Source organism: Podarcis muralis, chromosome 18, assembly GCF_964188315.1.
Source record: "Podarcis muralis chromosome 18, rPodMur119.hap1.1, whole genome shotgun sequence".
NCBI classification, from domain to species: Eukaryota; Metazoa; Chordata; class Lepidosauria; order Squamata; family Lacertidae; genus Podarcis; species Podarcis muralis.
In genome coordinates this window covers 10,954,435-10,977,734 of record NC_135672.1, presented here as the reverse complement: position 1 = coordinate 10,977,734, position 23,300 = coordinate 10,954,435, and the positions used below count along the sequence as shown (strand labels likewise).

Here is a 23,300-nt window from a genome sequence, read left to right as displayed (position 1 = left end):
GTCTTAATGTCTATGGGTTGAGTAGACCCATTCAAACTGACCGACCTCTGTGAGTCATGTAAGTTAATTTCAATGACTCATATCTTGAGTATTACTGACGTTTGATACAACCCTATGCCCATCAGTGGTATGTGAACACAGTCACCTGAATTTCCAACCGGAATAAATTCCCCCCACATGTCTCCATGTGAGGATCAAAGAGCAAGCAAGTGGTCGTAAGGAAATATATTTACAGTGCAGTCCTGTGTATGTTTGCTCAGAAGCAAGTCTCACTGACTGCAGCCTGCCAGCAGAGCCACACCATAAATTTAAAGCGCACAGCTTTCCCCCAAAGAACCCCAGAATCATGGTTTAAGAGTGCTGAGAACTGTAGCTCCCTGAATGGGAAATCGCAGCATAGCTGTCAACCGTCCCTTATTTGGCGGGAAAGTCCCTTATCCCAGCGCCATGTCCCGCTTCTGTCCCTTATTGATGATGTCCCTTAAATTTCCCGGGTTTCAAAGGAAGCAGCTCCTCTCCCTCCCTCCCTGCCGGCCAGGGAGGAGGGAGGCTCCAACTGTGTTGCTTGGCTGCGTTGCTCACCCAATAAGGAGTCTAAGAACGACTGGGGGGTGGAGCTTGCATGCCTTGTGCTGATCAACTCGGCCGTGTTGCCTGGGGACTCGCCTTTGCTCAGCGCTTCCCAGCGGAGAGGTGACGGTGGTTTTTCTTGCTGCATCCCCTTTGCCGGGTTGCTGCGCTGTGGGAACCACCGCTTGAGGCTTCGTTTGGCTGCTGGCCGACTAAAATTCCTTATTTTGGCTGCTGATCCCTTATTTTCGAGGCTGCTGGTCCCTTATTTTCAAATCGGTAAGTTGACAGCTATGAATTGCAGTTCCCAGGCTTTAGAAACTTACCATGGGCTGAACAAGCCCCATTGAATTAAATGGAACTTGCTTCTGAGCAATGTATATAGCCTGCGATCAGATACATACTTTCCCAGGAGAAAGCACCTCCGAAAACAGTGGGGCTTAACAACTGAGTAACTATGCATAGAATCACAGCCTTTAAGGTGCCTGTTTCTAAAAAACCAGGAAAACAAGAGGTAAAGGTAACCTCCGCCAGGAGCAGTCAGGTAAGTTGGGAGCTGTAGTCTGACAACATCTGGAGGGCACACACACACACAGCAATTTCCTCGCTTCCCTTACATCGGTTGCACAACTTTAAAAAACTTTGTGCGCCATTAGTTTTCGTGAAATCTGCGCCTCCAAAATGCACACGGTTAAAGTGGAAAACATCGTTTGTCTTCACAAGCCCTTTGATAAGTATGTCCTGATGCGGTGCATATATTAACCAGAAGAAGGCTCTTCCTTACATCTTTTTGTACATGTAGCTAAAGACAATGGGGTGTTGCTGTTGTTTTTTTGCAGGTTTAAACATTTTCTTGTATTCCCCACCACCACTTTTCTCCCAACGAGCTCAAGTCGACATGCACGGTTCTGTCCTCTCGATTTTATCTTCACAGTACCCTTGTGGGGTAGTTTAGTTGTAGTGTTACGTCCCATAGGTCCCTCCAGTTCATTTGCATTCAACACCCTTGTCGGTTTCCTTCCCTCCACTGCTAGCTCCTTGCCGATTTCTTATTCACAAACCTGTTAACAATCTAAGTAAAAGCTGCCAGAAATCCAAATTGCCTTAACAGTGTAAGCAAACACGTTCACCGCCCCCGCCCCCTCGAATTTAAATGGCTTTTTTTTCAGTGTCCCAGAGTACCTAAAAGACTAATGTAGGGAAAACATCATTCTCACCCAACACAGCAGCCACTTTTACCAATATTTTTGTACAGGTTAGGGATGGCTGTTCTCCACGTTAAACCAAGGTCATTATAAGCAATGGACATGAGCGTTAGCCCTTGGATTCCAGGCGATGTTTCATAGCAAAAGGTTGCATCGATAGACCTAAGTTTTGGGTTTCAACCAAAATACTGTGTCGGTAGTCTGTTCCGCTCAGAAGTCTTTAATATGTGCGTTCTTTCATTCAGACACTTGCGGAAGAATATTGCCATGTATTTGCAAACGCTCCTGGGAAGGTTAAGTGGCGGTTAAAGTGATGATTTAGTCGCTTTTCGAAGAGGGCAGAGGGCGTTTTCAAATATAGTGGTACCTTGGTTCTCAAACGCCTTGGTACTCAAACAACTTGGAACCCAAACACTGCAAACCCGGAAGTAAGTGTTCTGGTTTGCGAACTTTTTTCGGAAGTCGAACGTGCTCCGTTTTGAGTGCCACGCTTCCGTTTTGAGTGTTACGCTGAGGTCTGTATGGTTTTGCTATTTATTTTGCGTTTTCTTTTTTTTTGTTTTGTTTTAGTGACTGTGTGGCACCCAGTCCAGCTACTGATGGATTGATTGTGTGACTGCAGTACATTGTTTATTGCTTTCATTTTATGGGCCGACAGTCTCGTTAGATAGTAAAATTCATGTTAAATCGCTGTCTTAGGGATTGTTTTTAGAAGTATGGAACAGATTAATCCATTTTGCACGGCTTTCTATGGGAAAACGCGCCTTGGTTTTGGAACGGACTTCCGGAACGGATTAAATTTGAGAACCAAGGTACCACTGTAATCATGTTCACTCTAGCAGGGAAGCCAGCCACAAGATCGTCCTCTCGGCAAGGCCAACTGTTCAGGTGTGGATTTTGATGAGGTGGTAATGACCCAGTGGCGAATTTGTACATGCTTTCTGGTGGCTTCCAGCCACAATGGCTTTTGTTCCTTTTCCACTGTTGGAGGCAGTATGTCTCTGAACAGCAGCTGCTGGAAGTCAGAAGTTTGGAGATTTGCTGTTGGTGGTGCTGATGCATACAGGATTCAGGTCCTGCCATACAATGTGGGGTGGGGGGTTGGCATCAGGTTGGCCGCCACAAAGACAGGATGTAAGACTCATGCTATAGCCTGATCCTGCAGGCTCTTCTCATGCTTTTACGGATGTGAAACATTGTTGGGGATTTTTTTACGAGGCAGCGAAACTGCCGTTTCTCACGAATTCCTCGAGGTATGGAAATTATCGCACAGAACCGAGTCCGGCAATTGTGGAGGGTGTTTAGAGGAATGGTGGCGTTCTTTTCCCAAGTCAAACGACTGGCTGCTAGGTAGAATTGCTATGTTGGAGGCAGTACGACTCTGAGCAAGTGGGGAAGAGTTGCTTTTGCGCTCTGGTCCTCGCTCATGGACTTGCTTTGCAGAGACTTTGGCCTGGATCCAGCAGCCAGGCTGTTTGTGGTTCCATTTATACAAAACTGTAGAATCCCGACAAACAGAAGGAGGAAATTCCTCCTGTGAAGAAGCTAGGAATGTTTCCATGTGTTGAACTGCCGTCCAATGAAACGTCTTCTGTAAAGGTGTTTGCTTGTTTTCTAACGGGGAGATTCATTTTGCTGTTACCCCAAGCCAGATTGACAAATGATAGTGATCTCCATTTACTTCTGCCTCCAACATTAAAATCGGAAGCTTCTTGAAGCTCCTGCCTCCTTGCGATACTCCGCCAAACACGCATTCTGATGGCACTGCAGACTTCATCTCAACTATTTAACTTTAAAAAGGCTGTTTCAAAAGTTCAGAAGGCTGCATTTCAGGAGAGGGGAGATCAGAGGTTGTGAAAAAGCCCTGTGGCGATAGATTAAGAGGACTAGTTATGTTTAGCTTAGAGGTGTAGAATTCTAGAGTTGGAAGCCACTTCTGAAAGCAGATAATTCTGCTGTGTCTCTGTGGTAAAAGGTAAAGGGACCCCTGACCATTAGGTCCAGTCGTGACCCACTCTGGGGTTGCGGCGCTCATCTCGCTTTATTGGCCAAGGGAGCCGATGTTTGTCCGCAGACAGCTTCCGGGTCATGTGGCCAGCAGGACTAAGCCGCTTCTGGCGAACCAGAGCAGTGCACGGAAACGCCGTTTACCTTCCCGCCGGAGAGGTACCTATTTATCTACTTGCACTTTGATGTGCTTTCGAACTGCTAGGTGGGCAGGAGCAGGGACCAAGCAACGGGAGCTCATCCCGTCATCGCGGGGTTTCAAACCGCCGACCTTCTGATTGGCAAGTCCTAGGCTCTGTGGTTTAACCCACAGCGCCACCCCCGTCCCTGTGCCTGTCTCTGTGGTAGGAGTGACTGAATACTGTACTGTGGTCGCATGCCAATGCAGCAAGAAGGAGAGAGAACAGAGTCACCTGCCCTTGGAAGGAGACAAGGCATGGCCCTAGCAGGGAACCACTGAGATAGACAGGCAACCTGCCCCCTCACTCTCTGAGTTTTACCAGGGAAACTTTGAGGCTCCCTGGAGCGTTATAAATTAATTAGACGTATGAATTTGTTTAAGGGATGCAGGTGGCGCTGTGGGTTAAACCACAGAGCCTAGGGCTTGCCGATCAGAAGGTCGGCGGTTCGAATCCCCGCAACGGGGTGAGCTCCCGTTGCTCGGTCCCTGCTCCTGCCAACCTAGCAGTTCAAAAGCACGTCAAAGTGCAAGTAGATAAAAAGGTACCACTCTGGTGGGAAGGTAAACGGCGTTTCCGTGCGCTGCTCTGGTTCGCCAGAAGCGGCTTAGTCCTGCTGGCCACATGACCCGGAAGCTGTACGCCGGCTCCCTCGGCCAATAAAGCGAGATGAGCGCCGCAACCCCAGAGTCGGTCATGACTGGATCTAACGGTCAGGGGTCCCTTTACCTTTACTATGAATTTGTTTAATGAACTGAACTTGGAATATGTGGAAATCTAAAGTTGAGGATACAGTTCTGGGGAAAGCCCGTAACCTCAAGTGTTAAGAGAGCACCAGCTTTGTCTCTGGAACAATCCCCAGCGTTTATAAGAGGGTCATTTGAGACCCCTGCAGAGACAATGTGGGACTTGATGGGCTAAGTTTTGCGACCTGCGATAAGGCAGCTTAAGATATTCCTGGGGGATGAGGACGCATTGCAAGGAGTTTATACATCATGGAGGGTAGGGAGCCATGAATTCCTATGTCCACCATTGGAGACAGTACGTCTCCAAATACCAGTCACTGGTTTTCTTTAACGGAATAAAGAAAGTGGACAGGAAGACATCATCTGCTTCTCAGAATACTAGAATCCAATTTCGGTCAGCCATTGAAGCTGGATGTCAGGGACGTCCCTTCCCAGAGCGCCAACGAAGATGCCGGGGAAGAAGGGGGACAGGCTGAGGGGAGTAGAGGCTTGATTCCTGCCCACACTGAGAGTGATGGAAGCCTCTCGCATCCTGGAATGTAGGCTATAAATTCCCACAAGGCAGACAGAACCTGCTTCAGAGGAGCTGCCGCTGTTAGATTCGGCTCAGGAGGAGGACGAGGGCCAGGTCCCATCCGGAGAAGATTGAGCCTTGAGGGCTCGGACTGAAACTACTGTGTAAATACTAAATAAACCTCAGGGTAACAAACCTGCCAGCTTGACGCGTCTCGGTGTGAGAGAGACATCATAAATCCTGACACTGAAGGGCAGAGAAAAGGCAGGACCTCTTCACACTGAAGACCATGAAACCATGGAATTTGCTCCCACCAGATCTAGTGGTGACCACCAGCTTTAAAAGCAGGTTAAACAATTCACAGAAGATAGGTGTATCCAGACACAGATATGTGACCTGGCGTGTAGCACTTTTTGCAACTGCTGCTAGGGAAATTAGAGCAAATTATATAGCCAAGGTAGCCATTAACTGTAAAGGAGATGAATTTATTTGATCCTATCTATCTACCTCAAGGGACGCGGGTGGCGCTGTGGGTAAAAGCCTCAGTGCCTAGGGCTTGCCGATCGAAAGGTCGGCGGTTCGAATCCCCGCGGCGGGGTGCACTCCCGTTGTTCGGTCCCAGCGCCTGCCAACCTAGCAGTTCGAAAGCACTCCTGGGTGCAAGTAGATAAATAGGGACCACTTACTAGCGGGAAGGTAAACAGCGTTTCCGTGTGCGGCTCTGGCTCGCCAGATGCAGCTTGTCACGCTGGCCACGTGACCCGGAAGTGTCTTCGGACAGCGCTGGCCCCCGGCCTCTTGAGTGAGATGGGCGCACAACCCCAGAGTCTGTCAAGACTGGCCCGTACGGGCAGGGGTACCTTTACCTTTACCTTTTTATCTACCTCAGGCTATGCTCTATCTTTGTCACCAAACTCTGAGTATAAATTGCACACTGTCTTAATTGATATTGTTTTTAACATTAGTGACCATGTGATGATTTTAGCTTACGGATTTTATAGTTTAATGTTTTTATTTGTACATTGGGGTACTTTTATAGCTCTGTTTAGAGTACGTAATGTTTTAATAATATAAATGTTTTAAGTCTTTTTTTATCAATTCAGTATATTTTCTTTTAATTGTCAAATAATTCTGTGTACATTGCGGCAGCCTTTGGCTATGTGCAATAAAACTGACTGAGACTGAGATAGGTGTATCAGGGGCTATGAGCCACGGTGGTTGTGTTCTACCTGCCCTGTTGGGGGCAAGGTGCCTCTGAAGACTAAGTCGCTGGGAATCACAAATGGCAAAGTGTGCTGCTGCAATCCTTGTTTGCAGGCTTTCCATCGGCGCATGTGGACCACCATGAAAACAGGACGCTGGACTAGATGTCCTCACTCTGGCTTGATCCGGCTGCAAGGCTCTTCTGATGGTCTTAGTATAAAAGCCTGTCTCGGTTTTCCTCCTTTGATAGCCTTTTTCCTCTAAAGAGCCATTGGTTGGGAGAGGGATTTGAAAAATACGTTCTGGAAAGAGGACGTTGTCGGAAAATTGTGGGGTGGGCGGGGGCCGGAATAACTGCCGTAGACGACAAACCGCTCTTCAACACAGCACCCTTTGTAAGCAAAGCTACATACTACAACATCACTGCCTCCTAACGCCTGCTAGCTTTCAAGATAGGTTGCTCCTTCGTCGTCCGAGAACGCCGTCTTAAAACGCGCCAAGTGGCTTTGTTTGTTTATTTCCACCCTTTCTTCTTCATCTTTTTTGTCTTCTTGTTTTGGTCTATCTGCTGCGGTGATGAGGACAGACTTCCCTCCCTTTCGACGTCTGTCAGGAGCAAAGCAACCAGGCTTGCACGGGGCTAACTTTCGCCGCTGGAGCCGTTGAGTGCTGCGGCCGTGGCACCGTGGCTCTCGTCCAGCTTCCCTGAGGCAGCTGGCGCAGGATCCACCACCCCGCCGGTCCTGGAGGGCGTCTTCTTGCAAGCGTTGTCCTCGAGGAGGAGGGCGCCCCTTGCTCCTTCGACCAGTCCCGGTTCCTTGGGGGTGTCTTGATGCCGTCCGTTCCTGGAGCTGTCATGGTGGCCGTGATTGCCAAGCCGGCTAGATGCTACCACAGCTTTCATCGCAGCCTGTGTGAGACACGTTGAGAAGAGGGGAATCAATTTTAAAAAAAAAATATTCTCACCAGTTATTGCCATAACTTAATATTAGTAGAGTCATACTTTGGTTCAAATCCCGAAAACGTTCCAAAACCAAGGTACGGCTTCCAATTGGCTGCGGGAGCTTCTGGCACTCAAGCGGAAGCCATGTTGGACGTTTGGCTTCCAAAAAAAGTTCGCAAACCGGAACACTCACTTCCGGGTTTGCGGCTTTGGGAGCCAAAACGTTGGAGTCACAAGGCATTTGACGTAGTATCAACGCTAGTATATTTACCTAAGAACTATCCATAAAACAACCATAGGATATACAAAGAATAGAAATAAAAAATCAGTTATATAAAATACATTTTAGGGTCCTGAATCAGCAGTCAAATAGTGGACCTTATTCTGATTGCTGTCACCTGTTCCTCTTGATCTGCCAAGAGAAAGGACTCTGGGGCAGTGGCTGGGCGACCCAGAATGGACAATAAAAGAGGGGTGATAATATCATTCCTCAAGTCTTTATAAGGAGTGCAAGCCAGAAGGGCATGCGCCACCAATTCGGGACTGCCATCTCCACAGGGACTGAAATAAACTCGGAGCCGAGAGTGGATTTCATGCTCTTTATTCAGCTCATAGTGGTGAGGAGGAATGAATGTTTCCCCATTCTGTATCTGAAGAAGTGTGCATGCACACGAAAGCTCATACCAAGAACTAACTTAGTTGGTCTTTAAGGTGCTACTGGAAGGAATTTTTTTGTTTTGACTATGGCAGACCAACACGGCTACCTATCTGTAACTGTTTCCCCAAAGTATCTGCTTTATATACATTATTTACACAATGGGCTGCCCGTGATTGGCTAATTCCTGTAGGCCTATCAGGTTGTGGATTCACTTCCATCTGGAGCTGGATTGGGTGGCTCCTGCAGACCAATCATACTGCTGCATTGTTCTAGGACCAATCAGACTGCTGCATTCTGAATCCTATTGTTCTAGGACCAATCAGACTGCTGCATTTTGGATCCTATTGTTCTAGGACCAATCAGACTGCTGCATTTTGGATCCTATTGTTCTAGGACCAATCAGACTGCTGCATTTTGGATCCTATTGTTCTAGGACCAATCAGACTGCTGCATTTTGGATCCTATTCAACTCAGTACATAACAGGGACGTTAGCAGCGAGGTTAAAAACTGCAACGCCTACCAAGTTAAAAAAGCTACCAGCCACCATAGTCTGTGGCAAGTTTCTGTTGTTGTTTATGCGCTTGTAACGAAAGAAGAGGAGTAAGACTGGTAAGACTGCAGCGCATGAGTGTACATAGTGGCTGTGTTTTAGAGATTGCGCTCCTCGGCTTCAGCTTATTGCCTCCATCCCTACGCCAGCTCTTTGCGCCATTACCTTCAGCTTGCGCCTCGCATTGAACTCCTGCAGCTTCTTCTGCGTGCTGTCCATGTGGGCAAACTTGGCAGCTTTGCCCATCACCCAAGGGTGCTCCAGAGCCTGTTGCACTGTGAGCCTCTTCTGCGGGTCCAGAACGATCAGTTTCTGAACCTGGAAAAGACCAGCGATGACAAGGTGGGTGATGAGGCCTGGGTGCCTTGATTCTGCCCAGAGGCTTAGATGCTTGACATTATTATGTCTGGATAGGTTTGCCTAACCAAAATTGGCCAGGCACTGGAAAGAGTACAGGGAGTTCCAAAGTGAAAAGATTTATCCCTTACAAATGTAGGATAGGCGTTATGTCGCACCTGTAACAATTATGAAGTGCAAAAGTGCACATATATGGAGTGCAGCAGTTCTGCAGGTAAACCATCCCCAAGCTGTTAGGGGGACGTATTAGGGTTTTGCTTTATTTACTACGTATTTGGCTACCTCATGAGAAGAGAAGACTCCCTGGAAAAGAACCTGATGTCGGGAAAGATGGAGGGCACAAGGAGAAGGGGACGACAGAGGACAAGATGGTGGGACAGTGTTCTCGAAGCTACCAGCATGAGTTTGACCAAACAGCGGGAGGCAGTGGACGACAGGAGGGCCTGGCGTGCTCTGGTCCAGGGGGTCACGAAGAGTCAGACACGACTAAACAACAACAATATCCTCTCCTGCCACCCTGAACATTCCCACAAGCTGGCTCCCCTGTCTGGGTAGGGCTCAAAGCAACTCACCAAATCCTTGGCGTTGAGAGACACTTCATCCCACCATGGAGAGACAAACTCGTAGTCACAGTTTAGGATCCTGCTGTACATATATTGGTCTCCTCTCGGGTCAAAAAAAGGCTCGAAGCCGCAAAGCCTGGGGAATTTTTTTAAAAAGAACAGAAAAAGAATAAGAATAAAACACCTGTAAATGGTTTACATAAAATATTGAGGAGAGATACTGATGATAAACAGACGCACACAGGCCGACGTGTGTTGTAAAGGTAAAGGGACCCCTGACCATTAGGTCCAGCCGTGGCCGACTCTGGGGTTGTGGCGCTCATCTCGCTTTACTGGCCGAGGGAGCCGGCGTACAGCTTCCGGGTCATGCGGCCAGCAGGACTAAGCCGCTTCTGGCGAACCAGAGCAGCGCACAGAAACAGCGTTTACCTTCCCGCCGGAGTGGTACCTATTTATCTACTTTCATTTTTCGGGCTTTCAAACTGCTAGGTTGGCAGGAGCAGGGACCGAGCAACGGGAGCTCACCCTGTCATTGCGGGGATTCAAACCGCCAACCTTCTGATCAGCAAGTCCTAGGCTCTGTGGATTAACCCACAGTGCCACCCGCGTCCCTTGACGTGTGTTGTAGTTACCCTCAAATTAATAAAGTTCTGAATATCTGAGGATTCTGCCCGCTACCTCTCTCTGTGAGTTACTGATCTGGGAAGAGGAATTGATTGCTAAACCACATGATTTCAGCAGGCACACATACAAAGAATAGCTGTGGCTCCAGAACTATGCCACCCCCACCGCCCCACAAAATACCGAAGTGCAACTGAACGATCCATCAATCTACTGACAAAACTCGTGTGATTAATCGACAAAGGTTTCAATAACTGGGCACCAGTCCTTGCAGAATCCTAACCCTCTGAAGATTCCTCTGGTGAAGTAATGGATCTGACGTTCGAGGCAGGTAGCATGTTTTTCAAATTCATGATTCTTTTGCTGCAACATAGGCTTAAAATAGGGTAAGGTAAAGGACCCCGGACGGTTAAGTCCAGTCAAAGGTGACTACGGGGTTGTGGCGCTCATCTCGCTTTCAGGCCGAGGGAGCCGGCGTTTGTTCACAGACAGCTTTCCGGGTCATGTGGCCAGCAGGACTGAACCGCTTCTGACGCAACAGGACACCGTGACAGAAACCAGAGCGCACAGGAATGCCATTTACCTTCCTGCCGCAGTGATACCTATTTATCTACTTGCACTGGCGTGCTTTCGAACTGTTGGTTGGCAGGAGCTGGGACGGAGCAACGGGAGCTCAGCCCATCGCGGGGATTCGAACCGCCGACCTTTCGATCGGCAAGCCCAAGAGGCTCAGTGGTTTAGACCACAACACCACCCGTGTCCCTTAAAAAAAAACAACAACACACACAAATCTGCTTCTTGGCTCTCAGCATCAGTGTCTATTCAGTCGGGGGGGGGGAGTTTTGGGGGAAAAATAATCATCCGCTCGCTGCAGAAATGTTTAAGCAAAAAGCCTCAGGGCTGCATTTACTTTCAACTTGGCTAGAGATTGTGTGTGTGTGTTTTTGTAAATCCTAACAAGCCAAACCAATGGAAACCCAACATATTCTGACGGGCTGTGACCGCCATCTGTTCCATTTAGGTCAATGGAAACAGCGGCAGCGGGCAGGAGAGAGAAAGGAGGTCAAGCCTTCCTTTGTCAGTGTCGCTGCGAGGGATGGTGCAGAAAGTGGCTAACCTTACTCTTGCTACATCCGTCACCCAGATCCCTCTGTGTTTTGATGCATGCAGTTCTCGGGGGGGGGGGGAATTCATGTTACAGTACTGCCTTAGTGAAGTTCTCCCCCCCAAAAAAACAACAACAACAGTGCGTCCTCCAAGCTCCCTCCCGCCAGCTGTTCACATCAGCACAGCTTCATTCGTGTCAGGTTCGTTTTCTGTTTGTGTACATGCCAGAGGGGCATCGTGTGGGATCCATGAGAGGCACTCAAGTACAACATTCCTGGTAATGCTAGAGAAAACATGCGAGGGAGTGTTTGGTCCACCCAGTCAAAACTTCTTGTTTCTCCTGGCTGGAGCATCCTTCCTTTTGCATGCGATAGAAGGTGGGCGTGACCTAACCTGCCGATCAGAAGGTCGGCGGTTCGAATCCCCGCAATGACGGGGTGAGCTCCTGTTGTTTGGTCCCTGCTCCTGCCAACCTAGCAGTTCGAAAGCACGTCAAAGTGCAAGTAGATAAATAGGTACCACTCCGTTTACCGGGAAGGTAAACGGCGTTTCCATGCGCTGCTCTGGTTCGCCAGAAGCGGCTTAGTCCTGCTGGCCACATGACCCGGAAGCTGTACGCCGGCTCCCTCGGCCAGTAAAGCGAGATGAGCGCCGCAACCCCAGAGTCGGCCATGACTGGACCTAACGGTCAGGGGTCCCTTTTCCTTTTTACTCTGCTAGCAGAAACACTGGGATTATTCCCCCATATGGGGTAGATCCGCATGTACATATTTGTAACTAAGTCTCCCTTCAGGAATCCAACTGTGAACTGATGTGTGTCAACTTCTTTTACTGACTTTGAATAAGATTGTGGCTTCTTTATTCTTTGAAGAGGGATTCAAGGAAACTTACCAGGAACGTACAATTCAATCTGAAGACAGACTGAGTTGTATAAGAGTGAGAGGCTCACACAAGCCTGCAACCAGCTATCCGCTATGCATGTAAAAGGGGAATGTAACTCTACTAAGTAAAGGAACTTGCTAGCGCAATTTAGGCAGGATATTAATAAACAATATATCCTCTCCTGCCATCCTGAACATTCCCACACATCGGTGGGGCAGTGGGATGTCTTTATCCCCATGCAAACATTCTCGTACCTTAGCTAGAGGTGACTTAGAAATGGCTTAAGGGCTCCAGTCCGTGGGGAGCTGCCTTGAGAATCAAGGAATCGTTGAACAGTAGAGTTGGAAGGGACATTGAGGATCATCTAGTCCAGTGCAGGAATATGCAGCTGTCCCATACTCCCGAAACCGTTTGAAAACCAAGTCCTGGCTTCCGATTGTCTGCGGGAGCTTCCTGCACTCAATCAGAAGCCGTGACGGATGTTTGGCTTCCAAAAACGTTTGCAAACTGGAACAGCCGCTTTCAGGTTTGCGGCGTTTGGGAGCTGATTTGTTCAGCAGCTAAACCAGGGACACGGGTCGCGCTGTGGGTTAAACCACAGAGCCTAGGACTTGTTGATCAGAAGGTCGGAGGTTCGAATCCCCGCGACGGGGTGAGCTCCCTTTGCTCGGTCCCTGCTCCTGCCCACCTAGCAGTTTGAAAGCACGTCAAAGTGCAAGTAGATAAATAGGTACCGCTCTGGTGGGAAGGTAAACGGCGTTTCCGTGCGCTACTCTGGTTCGCCAGAAGCGGCTTAGTCCTCCTGGCCACATGACCCAGAAGCTGTACGCCGGCTCCCTCGGCCAATAAAGCGAGATGAGCGCCGCAACCCCAGAGTCGGCCACGACTGGACCTAATGGTCAGGGGTCCCTTTACCTTTAAACCATTTGAGTACCAAGGTACCACTGTAGAGGCAAAGGCATTTTGCCCATTGGTCCTGCGCACGGATGAAGGAGGGGAGAGGAAGGAGGAATCGCGACGTGTCAAAGCGTTTTAACGTTACTCACAAGATATATGTGATGACACCGACAGACCACATATCCACTTCTGGGCCGTAGGGAGAACCGTGGAGAATCTCAGGTGCTGGAGGCGTTGGAAGAGTGAAATAAAATTTGAAAAAAGTAAGGAGCACAGGCAGCGAGCATATGTATCATCCTTCGCCCACCCGTTCCTCTCTCTTTCTCTCTCTCTCTTTCCCCCCTCTCTCTGCTCCTTTCGCGCTCCGCTATGCTTTCACACCTGCCGCAGTTAGTTTGTGGGAGGCAAGTGTGAGGCGTTGACAGCCTGCATCCTTTGGAAGCTGCTGAGGCGGAGGAGGAGGAGGCAGCAGCGGGGCATATTCTTAATTTACCACTTATTCCCCAGTGAGTTGCATGTGTGCATGAGATTTCGAAAGGGTGAGAAAGACTTAGCTCCTGACGGAGGAGGAGGAGGAGGAGGAAGGGAAAAGCTCACAAGGTCAGGCACAGATCTTTGCAGGGCTGGAAGGATCTGTCCAACTCAGTTTCGCCGTCTTAAATCCTTGCAGTGATCTGTGAATTTGTGCCGTGTCCCCTCTCAAGTCTTCTCCAGGAGAAAAACACCCCCAACCCCCCTCAACTCAATGGTTCCCAGACCATTTATCATCTCGGTCGCCCTCCTCTGCGAATGTTCTAGCTTGCTAATAATAATAATAATAATAATAATAATAATAATAATAATAATTTATACCCTGCTCATCTGGCAGGGTTTCCCCAGCCATTCTGGGCGGCTTCCAACAAAAGATTAAAAATACATTAAAATGTCAGTCATTAAAAGCTTCCCTTTTAGATGTCTTCTAAACGTCAGATAGTTGTTTATTTCCTTGACATCTGGTGGGAGGGCGTTCCACAGGGCGGGTGCCACCACCGAGAAGGCCCTCTGTCTGGTTCCCTGCAACCTCGCTTCTCGCAGTGAGGGAATGTCCTTCTAAAATTGGGACTCCAGGTTGGGGGGGGGGTCCTGACAAATTTACTATTTATTTACTAAATTTATATACTGCCCTTTGTCGTAAGATCTCAGGGTGGGTCACGGAATAAAATGCAGGATAAAAACAAGGAGGTAATTAAAACAAAACAGCAAAGCAATGCCATTATTATTATTATTATTATTATTATTATTATTATTATTTTCTATCCTGCCCTTCTTCTTTGCTTTAATAATAATAATGGCATTGTTTTGCCGTTTTGCTTTAATTATCTCTTTGTTTTTATTTTGTTTTACCTTGTTTTATATCCCAGGCTGATAGTTGCTGGGGCTCTACAGTGGTACCTCGGGTTAAGTACTTAATTCGTTCCGGAGGTCCGTTCTTAACCTGAAACTGTTCTTAACCTGAGGTACCACTTTAGCTAATGGGGCCTCCTGCTGCTGCCACGCCGCCGGAGCACAATTTCTGTTCTCATCCTGAAGCAAAGTTCTTAACCTGAAGCACTATTTCTGGGTTAGCGGAGTCTGTAACCTGAAGCGTCTGTAACCTGAAGCGTATGTAATCTGTGGTACCACTGTATTATGCCCTCTCTCTTGGCACAGAGTTCTAGTTTCAACAGCCCCTAAACTAGCTGGGTCCCCCCCCCCCCCGCTTTTCCTCTTTCACCCACTCACCACAGTATCCGGGGGTGCCACACACTGTCTTCATCGTGTCCTGCTCATCCACAATCTTGGACAGTCCAAAATCACCTGGTGCAAAATGGAGGGGGGGGGGCAGATTTCAAAGGCGACCCTGTTAAAACAAACGGGACAAGCTCTGTTCCCCCCCTCCCACCCATCTTTCCCACTAGGATGGCTGCACCCAGGTGAGACGTGGCCGAAGGAAGCACAGCCTCTCAAAAGATCCAGAACGGTCTTTTCCCGAACTTGGGTCTCCAGCTGTTTTTGGACTACAACTCCCATCATCCCTAGCTGGCCAGGAACGATGGGAATTGTAGTCCAAAGAACCGCCGGAGACCAAAAGTTTGGGAAACACTCATCCAGACCCCTCTGGCTCCCTTAGATGCCCAGAGTTGGCACGGGGCCAGAAGGAAATACGATGAGACAAAACAGAACATTTGCCTGGGAGATCATTTTGGAGGTGGTGGGGAGGGGAACGTACCAATTTTGAGAGGAGCATCTGGAGAGAGATCTGCGTAGAGGAGATTCTCCGGTTTCAAGTCACGGTGGACCACGCCATTTGCATGCAAATACTGCGGAAGATAACGAGGGGAAAGGTGAAAATACCCTCCAGGTGGTGTTATTTTAGTTAAAGGGACCCCTGAGCATTAGGTCCAGTCATGGCCAACTCTGGGGTTGCAACGCTCATCTCGCTTTATTGGCCAAGGGAGCCGGCGTACAGCTTCCAGGTCATATGGCCAGCAGGACTAAGCCGCTTCTGGCGAACCAGAGCAGCGCACGGAAACGCCGTTTACCTTCCTGCCGGAGCGGTACCTATTGATCTACTTACACTTTGACGTGCTTTCGGACTGCTAGGTTGGCAGGAGCAGGGTCTGAGCAACGGGAGCTCACCCCGTCATTGCGGGGATTCGAACCGCCGACCTTCTGATCGGCAAGCCCTAGGCTCTGTGGTTTAACCCACAGCGCCACCTGCGTCCCTGTTATTTTAATTGCTTTTATTCAATATTTCCTTGGGTTACATGCATCACGGGAAAGCGAGCCTTGGTTTTGGAACGCTTTGGTTTTGGAACGGACTTCCGGAATGGATTAAGTTTGAGAACCAAGGTACCACTATACTTTCTACACATTTGAGGTTCCCTGCAACCGGTGTTCAGAGGCTTCGCTGTCCCCAACAGCGTAGGGAGAACACAGAAATGTCAGAGCAACCGATTTCAACGCGGGAGACGATCCGTGACAGTTGTCAAAATCCGCCCAAACTGAACTTTGCTTTTACTTTTGCCCCCTAGAGTCTGCAAGCCATTTGTACGATTCACTCAGCTTGCAGGCTGCTTTAATCTTTTGTTGCTAGGGCGCTCTCATTCTGCCTGCGCAGAATGGTGGAGTCGAAATCTCCGCAGAGCATTTACGTGGGATACTGTCCTTTAGGATTTTCCTCACCTCATTAAAAACCAAAAAGAAAGGAAGAAGAAGAAAAAATACCCTTGGTTTCCATGGAAACAGTCTCACACTGACCTTTAATAAAGAGAAAAGGGTGACCTAGCTAATATTCTCTGTGCGTAGATATATCTGCATGTGCCTATATACAGATAAGATTCTCTCTCACACATGTAACCAGTGTTTTTTTTCCTTGGGGTGTACGCGGGGGTACGCACCCCCCAAACATTTTGTGAATCTTCGTACTTTTGTCCATTTACTGTATTTATTTTTCCTGATAAAATGTGATTTTCTCGAGTCAAAATAAGAGTACCCCTAAACATCTTTTAAAGAAGAAAGCACCACTTGTAATATACGTATACGTGTGGCCAACGTTAGTCCAACTCAGAACCGACACTTTGAAATTATTGCAGATGTCTACTGTTATGAGAATTACAAGGTCCAAGATATAAAATAAATGTCCATAAATGTACCAGGCAAACACATACATAAATATAGAAACCACATGTCTGAAACAGTACAGGAAAACAGCCCTAAAGCCATTTTGACTCTTGCAGTGACCTCAAATATTCTTCTGCACTTGGGATGGAAATGGGAAAAGCCTTGTCTCTGTGCTCACAAATCCGGCCTTAAGGGCACATTTGTATATGAATAGGGTGAGCCTGTGACCTGGACTCAGGAATTAAGTATTTATCATTACAAAAGAATGGCCAGGCAAACCCAGGTTGACAGGTTTCCTGTGATACAGGATTCTTCTGTAGACCGCCCCTTCTGTGATGTATGTATGATGTTTAGGAGGGTGGTCTTGAGCTACAGGGGAGGCAATTTCAAAAGTCTATATAAGGGCTTACACACCATTGTTCTGGGTTCCTCCTCCCTCCTGCGTGGGTTGAGTGGGAATCCTGTTGCAACAGTTTAATAAAGATCAGGCTTACTAGCTGCTTTGCTTCTCAATATTCTCTGGTTGGCCTCTGTTATTTTCTCCTACCAATAGAGAACCTACATAAGGACTCTATACGGTCTCTTAGATACCCCGAAAGGCAGGCTTGCTCAAACTCGGCCCTCCAGATGTTTTTGGCCTACAACTCCCAAGATCCCTAGCTAGCAGGACCAGTGGTCAGGGATGATGGGAATTGTAGTCTCAAAACATCTGGAGGGCCGAGTTTGAGGAAGCCTGCCTTAAGGGAAAAGGAGCAGATTTTTCTTATAACATCTACCTAAGGGCGTCTTCTCGGAGGAGGACTTAGCCACATACAACCCGGAAGATAGACAAACAGACATGTATCTTTACAGAGACACGCACACCGACTCCTCATGAACTTCTGGACCAGGGTTTTATAGAGCCTACGGCATCAGCTGACCTCTCCTAAAGGTCAGCTGATCTCTGGTGCTGAAGGTAGCTTAGTGCTGATTGCCCAGGTGAGATGGGTCCTTACCCGGTGTGTGTTTGTGTGCCAGCAGGGATGCAGGTGGCGCTGTGGTCTAAACCACAGAGCCTCTTGGGCTTGCCGATCGGAAGGTCGGTGGTTCGAATCCCCACGACGGGGTGAGCTCCTGTTGCTCTGTCTCAGCTGCTGCCAACCTAGCAGTTCGAAAGCACGCCCAAAAGTGCAAGTAGATAAATAGGTACTGCGGTGGCAGGAAGGTAAACGGCGTTTCCGTGCGCTCTGGTTTCCGTCATGTGCCAGAAGCGGTTTAGTCCTGCTGGCCAGATGACCCGGAAAGCTGTCTGCGGACAAACATGGCTCCCTTGGCCTGAAAGCAGGATGAGCGCCGCAACCCCATAGTCGCCTTTGACTGGATTTAACTGTCCAGGGGACCTTTGTTTTTGTTTAGTCGTTTAGTCGTGTCCGACTCTTCGTGACCCCATGGACCAGAGCACGCCAGGCCCTCCTGTCTTCCACTGCCTCCCGCAGTTTGGTCAGACTCGTGTTTGTAGCTTTGAGAACACTGTCCCACCATCTCGTCCTCTGTCATCCCCTTCTCCTTGTGCCCTCCATCTTTCCCAACATCAGGGTCTTTTCCAGGGAGTCTTCTCTTCTCATGAGGTGGCCCAAGTCTTGGAGCCTCAGCTTCAGGATCTGTCCTTCCCGTGAGCACTCAGGGCTGATTTCCTTCCGAATGGAGAGGTTTGATCTTGCAGTCCATGGGACTCTCAAGAGTCTCCTCCAGCACCAGAATTCAAAAGAACCCATTCTTTGGCGATCAGCCTTCTTGATGGTCCAGCTCTCACTTCCATACATCACTACTGGGAAAACCATGGCTTTAACTATACGGACCTTTGTTAATAAGGTGATGTCTGCTTTAGGGGACCTTTACCTTTTACCTTTTGTGTGCCAGCTATTAACCCTCGCAGGACTAACTTGTCCTGCCCTACAGCAAATACCCCCCCTCTCCCCCCTTTTGTTCCGCCTGGTGGTCCCTTGGCAGCCTCTTTCTCTGGCTCCTCTCACCCAAAAAAACAACAGATGCCGCGCAAATTGTGTTACCAGCCTAGGGAGCCGCTGGTGCCAATCTTAATTTCACAGGTTGCCGATTGCAAGAGATTGGAAGGACGGGGAGCTTTAAAAGATAGTGACAGTTAATAAAAATGAAATAAAACACACACACACACCAGCGAGGCAGGAGGTGGCCATTTCACTCACATAGGAAGGTATGAGAAAGCAACAGCTCAGCTTTGAACGGATTAGCATAAATGGAACTTTTGAGGAAGTCGCCGAATTTCCGTCTGCCCCGCATCCAGGGATTGTGTGGCGTGGGGGCCTTGTATCTAACTAAGGCTGTGAACACATTATCTGCTAGTTTGTTCTTTTTCTCAGTTTGGAGCAAAGCTGGTTTGGGGGAGGAAGCCGGCTCGAAAGGCAGGGTGTGCGCACTTGAGCGACTTCAAATTCAGCGAGGTTGTTCCTGTTAGGATATTTCCGTTCCACCTTAAAAGGGAGCAGGATGTTTGTGAAATGTCCTATACAAGTGTATCAAGACAATAGATCTTGTTTGGCTTTGCTGAACTCAGAGAGTTGCAAGCAAAGAACCAAATACTTGCAGATTAAGCTACATCGTGCAAGAGAGTGTATTCAGAAAGGACTCATTCAGGTGTCCTACATGCCAGGAAATGAAATTCCTGCTGATCTGTTGTCTAAGGTTGTTAACAGAGAACAACTTAAGGTTTACGTACAAAGGTTGCAATTGGGTTGAACCACAGGTACTACAGGTTACACGGAAAGGGGGAGGATGTTAGGATATTTCCGTTCCACCTTAAAAGGGAACAGGATGTTTGTGTCACAGCCTGCATATTTCCTGTTTCACAGGATGTTTATGTTTTCAGTTGCTTTCGTTTCCTTCTTCGTGCCTGAACGCTGAAGCAGGCGGTCATGTTTTTCTTTGTTCTGACCGACATTGAATAAACTTGTAAATATGCTCTCCTGCTGTGCACCTTTCGCTGTGTGAATTCTGCTGATAGAGTGTGCACCAGCCTAAGAATGCCTACGGGAGGTCGATGGATCGTCCGGCAGCCGGCTTGAGGGCCATGACGGACTTTGTCTCCCTGGCAGTATCCCAACAGTTCCTCTGCTCTGTGGTTTGCCGCACAGACCAGAAAAAGGGCGTCGGTGTTTCCACCCGTTGCCCATTCCCTGATTTGCTTCCCCGCGCCAAACTCCCTGAAGCAGCCATCTGAGTGTGTGCTCTCATCTGAGCATGCTCAGTGGCTGCCTGAAAGGGACACACCTCAGCTCGATTGCGGTTTCCGTTTCCCATTCGGAGGGAAGCTGGTTTGCAGGAAAATACACATTGAACCATATTTGCACATCAGTTTCTAATGTTGTGAGTGTCCTCTGTTTCAGAGGCTTCTACTCTGCAGCCTCTTATAGTTGTTTTAACTGCGAGTCTTTTAGTTCTTACGCTCTTACAGTTGTTTTAACTGCATGTTTTTATTTGTTTTTAGTTCTTATCTGTTTTAATTACCAGTTTTTACCCATCCATTATCCATGTTTAATCTTGTATTTTATTCAGATGTTTCATCCTATGCTTGTTTCTTTGTCCTTATGCGCTCCAACATTTATCAGTTAAAAAAATAAATAAATCCTAACTGCTATTTTATTTATATGGTTCTTTTTTATCCTGGTCTGTGACCGTAATAAAGTTCATTCATTCATTCACATTGAACAGGAATATCTCTCAGGAATCTGCAGGGTATAGATTGATTGCAGCTAACATCATTGTGTATACTCAGCTTCCAACGTCAGTGGTGGAAGCGTATTGGAGCCAGAGTATTATGTACATATAACACTGGTCCTTATGGGACGCGGGTGGCGCTGTGGGTTAAAGCCTCAGCACCTAGGACTTGCCGACCGAAAGGTCGGTGGTTTGAATCCCCGCGGCGGGGTGCGCTCCCGTTGCTCGGTCCCAGCGCCTGCCAACCTAGCAGTTCAAAAGCACCCCTGGGTGCAAGTAGATAGATAGGGACCGCTTACCAGCGGGAAGGTAAACGGCGTTCCGTGTGCTGCGCTGGCTCGCCAGATGCAGCTTCGTCACGCTGGCCACGTGACCCGGAGGTGTCTCCGGACAGCGCTGGCTCCCGGCCTATAGAGTGAGATGAGCGCACAACCCTAGAGTCTGGCAAGACTGGCCCGTACGGGCAGGGGTACCTTTACCTTTACCTTAACACTGGTCCTGAAAGACCTACATTGGCTCCCAGGACGTTTGTGAGCACAATTCAAAGTGTTGGTGCTGACCTTTCAAGCCCTAAACGGCCTCGGCCCAGTATACCTGAAGGAGCATCTCCACGCCCATCGTCCAGCCCGGACACTGATGTCCAGCTCGGAGGGTCTTCTGGAGAGAGAAAAAAACCCGAACAGGAGAGAGGGATGACTTACGGAAACAGCTTCCAGGATCTGCTTCACTACGTGAGCTGCGTCTTTCTCGCTGTAGAAACCCCGTTCAACAATCCTGAAAGAGGGCAGAGGGGGGCACAAAGTGTTGGGTTCGAAAGTTGCCATGTTTTCACTTTGCCTGGTGGCACTGTGGGTTAAACCACAGAGCCTAGGACTTGCCGATCAGAAGGTTGGCAGTTCAAATCCCTGCAATGATGGGGTGAACTCCCGTTGCTCGGTCCCTGCTCCTGCCAACCTACCAGTTCGAAAGCACGTCAGAGTACAAGTAGATAAATAGGTACCAGTCTGGCGGGAAGGTAAACGGCATTTCCGTGCGATGCTCTGGTTCACCAGAAGCGGCTTAGTCATGCTGGCCACATGACCCGGAAGCTGTACGCAGGCTCCCTCGGCCAGTAAAGCAAGATGAGCGCCGCAACCCCAGAGTCGTCCGCGACTGGACCTAATGGTCAGGGGTCCCTTTACCTTTACTTTACCAGTAGGAAGAGCAAAAGGAGATGTGTATATTTGGGGACATATTCCTCCTCCTCATCCTCAAGGCGGTGCATTGATTTCTGGGGGCCCGTTGAACTTATTTTATTCATTTTGTTTATTTCGTAAAATTTATACCCTGCTCAAGAGGTAAAATGGGTCCCCTCTGAGTATGGCTCCCATTGGAATAGCAGTAGTATTGAAAGAGTTCAACCGGAGCAGCCCCTGTACCTCTGCATAGAGTTTGTTTTTGCTAACTGTCAAACAACATTTTATTTAAAAAATAAAATACAGTTTTTGTATATGAGATGTGATTGTCTCTGCTCATGTGCAAAGCGCACGTTTAAAGACGAAGCCCTTTGCACACTTGGAACAATGAAGTGTAGATAACTGGGCCTTTGGAAGGACAAGCTTTTTGGCACTGGAGTGAGCGGAACTTTTTTTTTTAGTGAGTGTGATGGAGGGAGAGAAAAGGGATCGCATGGAATCTGCAGCGGGAATTGACAGTGATGGTCGAGAATGGCCATCATAAAGTACCGTATTTTTTGCTCTATAAGACTCACTTTCTCCCTCCTAAAAAGTAAGGGGAAATGTGTGTGCGTCTTACGGAGCGAATGCAGGCTGCGCAGCTATCCCAGAAGCCAGAACAGCAAGAGGGATTGCTGCTTTCACTGCCCAGCGATCCCTCTTGCTGTTCTGGCTTCTGAGATTCAGAATATTTTTTTTCTTGTTTTCCGCCTCCAAAAACTAGATGCGTCTTGTGGTCTGGTGCGTCTTATAGAGCGAAAAATATGGGTACTGTAGTCCTCAACACCCCCCCCTCTATCCCAACACACACACACACAATAACACACACAGCTTCTCTGCAGGTCGCTCTGACGCAAATTACCATCCCTTTCCCCTTCCTCGGTGCAATTTGTCACCTTTTATTAAGAACCTGCCAGTTCGGCAGAGGGCTTCTTGCTGGTTACCTGTCAAACAGCTCGCCACCTGTCACCAGCTCAAGGATGAGGCTGATCTGCGAGGTAGTCTCAAAGATCTCTTTGAGTTTGATCTAAAAATAAGAAAAGAGATAAAGGAGGTTGAGCAGGGGGGGGAATGGCGTTTTAACTTTGAGACAAGCTGGTCTCCAAATACGAAAAAGCAACACACAAACCCACACAGACAAGGACTGTAACTCAGTGGGAAAAGCACCTGCTTTGCATACATTAGATACCAGGTTCAATCTCTAGCCTCTCCATGTAAAATAATAGAATTGTAGAGTTGGACCTTGCCAACAAAGGTCTGTATAGTTAAAGCTCTGGTTTTCCCAGTAGTGATGTATGGAAGTGAGAGCTGGACCATAAAGAAGGCTGATCACCGAAGAACGGATGCTTTTGAATTCTGGTGCTGGAGGAGACTCTGGAGAGTCCCATGGACTGCAAGAAGATCAAACCTCTCCATTCTGAAGGAAATCATCCCTGAGTGCTCACTGGAAGGACAGATCCTGAAGCTGAGGCTCCAAGACTTTGGCCACCTCATGAGAAGAGAAGACTCCCTGGGAAAGACCCTGATGCTGGGAAAGATGGAGGGCACAAGGAGAAGGGGACGACAGAGGACGAGATGGTGGGACAGTGTTCTCGAAGCTACCAGCATGAGTTTGACTAAACTGTGGGAGGCAGTGGAAGACAGGAGGGCCTGGTGTGCTCTGGTCCAGGGGGTCACGAAGAGTCGGACACGACTAAACGACTAAACAA

At 48.4% G+C, this 23,300-nt stretch overlaps 1 protein-coding gene across 1 annotated transcript in view; it reads right to left on the bottom strand.

Annotated features, from left to right (window-relative positions):
- Positions 1-6,319: 6,319 nt before the first annotated feature.
- Positions 6,320-23,300, bottom strand: part of LOC114588515 (calcium/calmodulin-dependent protein kinase type IV-like) — a 32,552-nt gene continuing 15,571 nt past the window's right edge. The window contains exons 5-12 of the mRNA XM_028713876.2: positions 22,536-22,618; positions 21,079-21,151; positions 15,252-15,342; positions 14,765-14,839; positions 13,153-13,228; positions 9,506-9,632; positions 8,742-8,894; positions 6,320-7,334 (exon numbers count right to left, since the gene is read on the bottom strand). Of these exons, the coding sequence (XP_028569709.2) occupies positions 7,065-7,334; positions 8,742-8,894; positions 9,506-9,632; positions 13,153-13,228; positions 14,765-14,839; positions 15,252-15,342; positions 21,079-21,151; positions 22,536-22,618 (948 nt within the window). The 3' untranslated portion in view covers positions 6,320-7,064. The remainder of the gene's footprint in view (positions 7,335-8,741; positions 8,895-9,505; positions 9,633-13,152; positions 13,229-14,764; positions 14,840-15,251; positions 15,343-21,078; positions 21,152-22,535; positions 22,619-23,300) is intronic.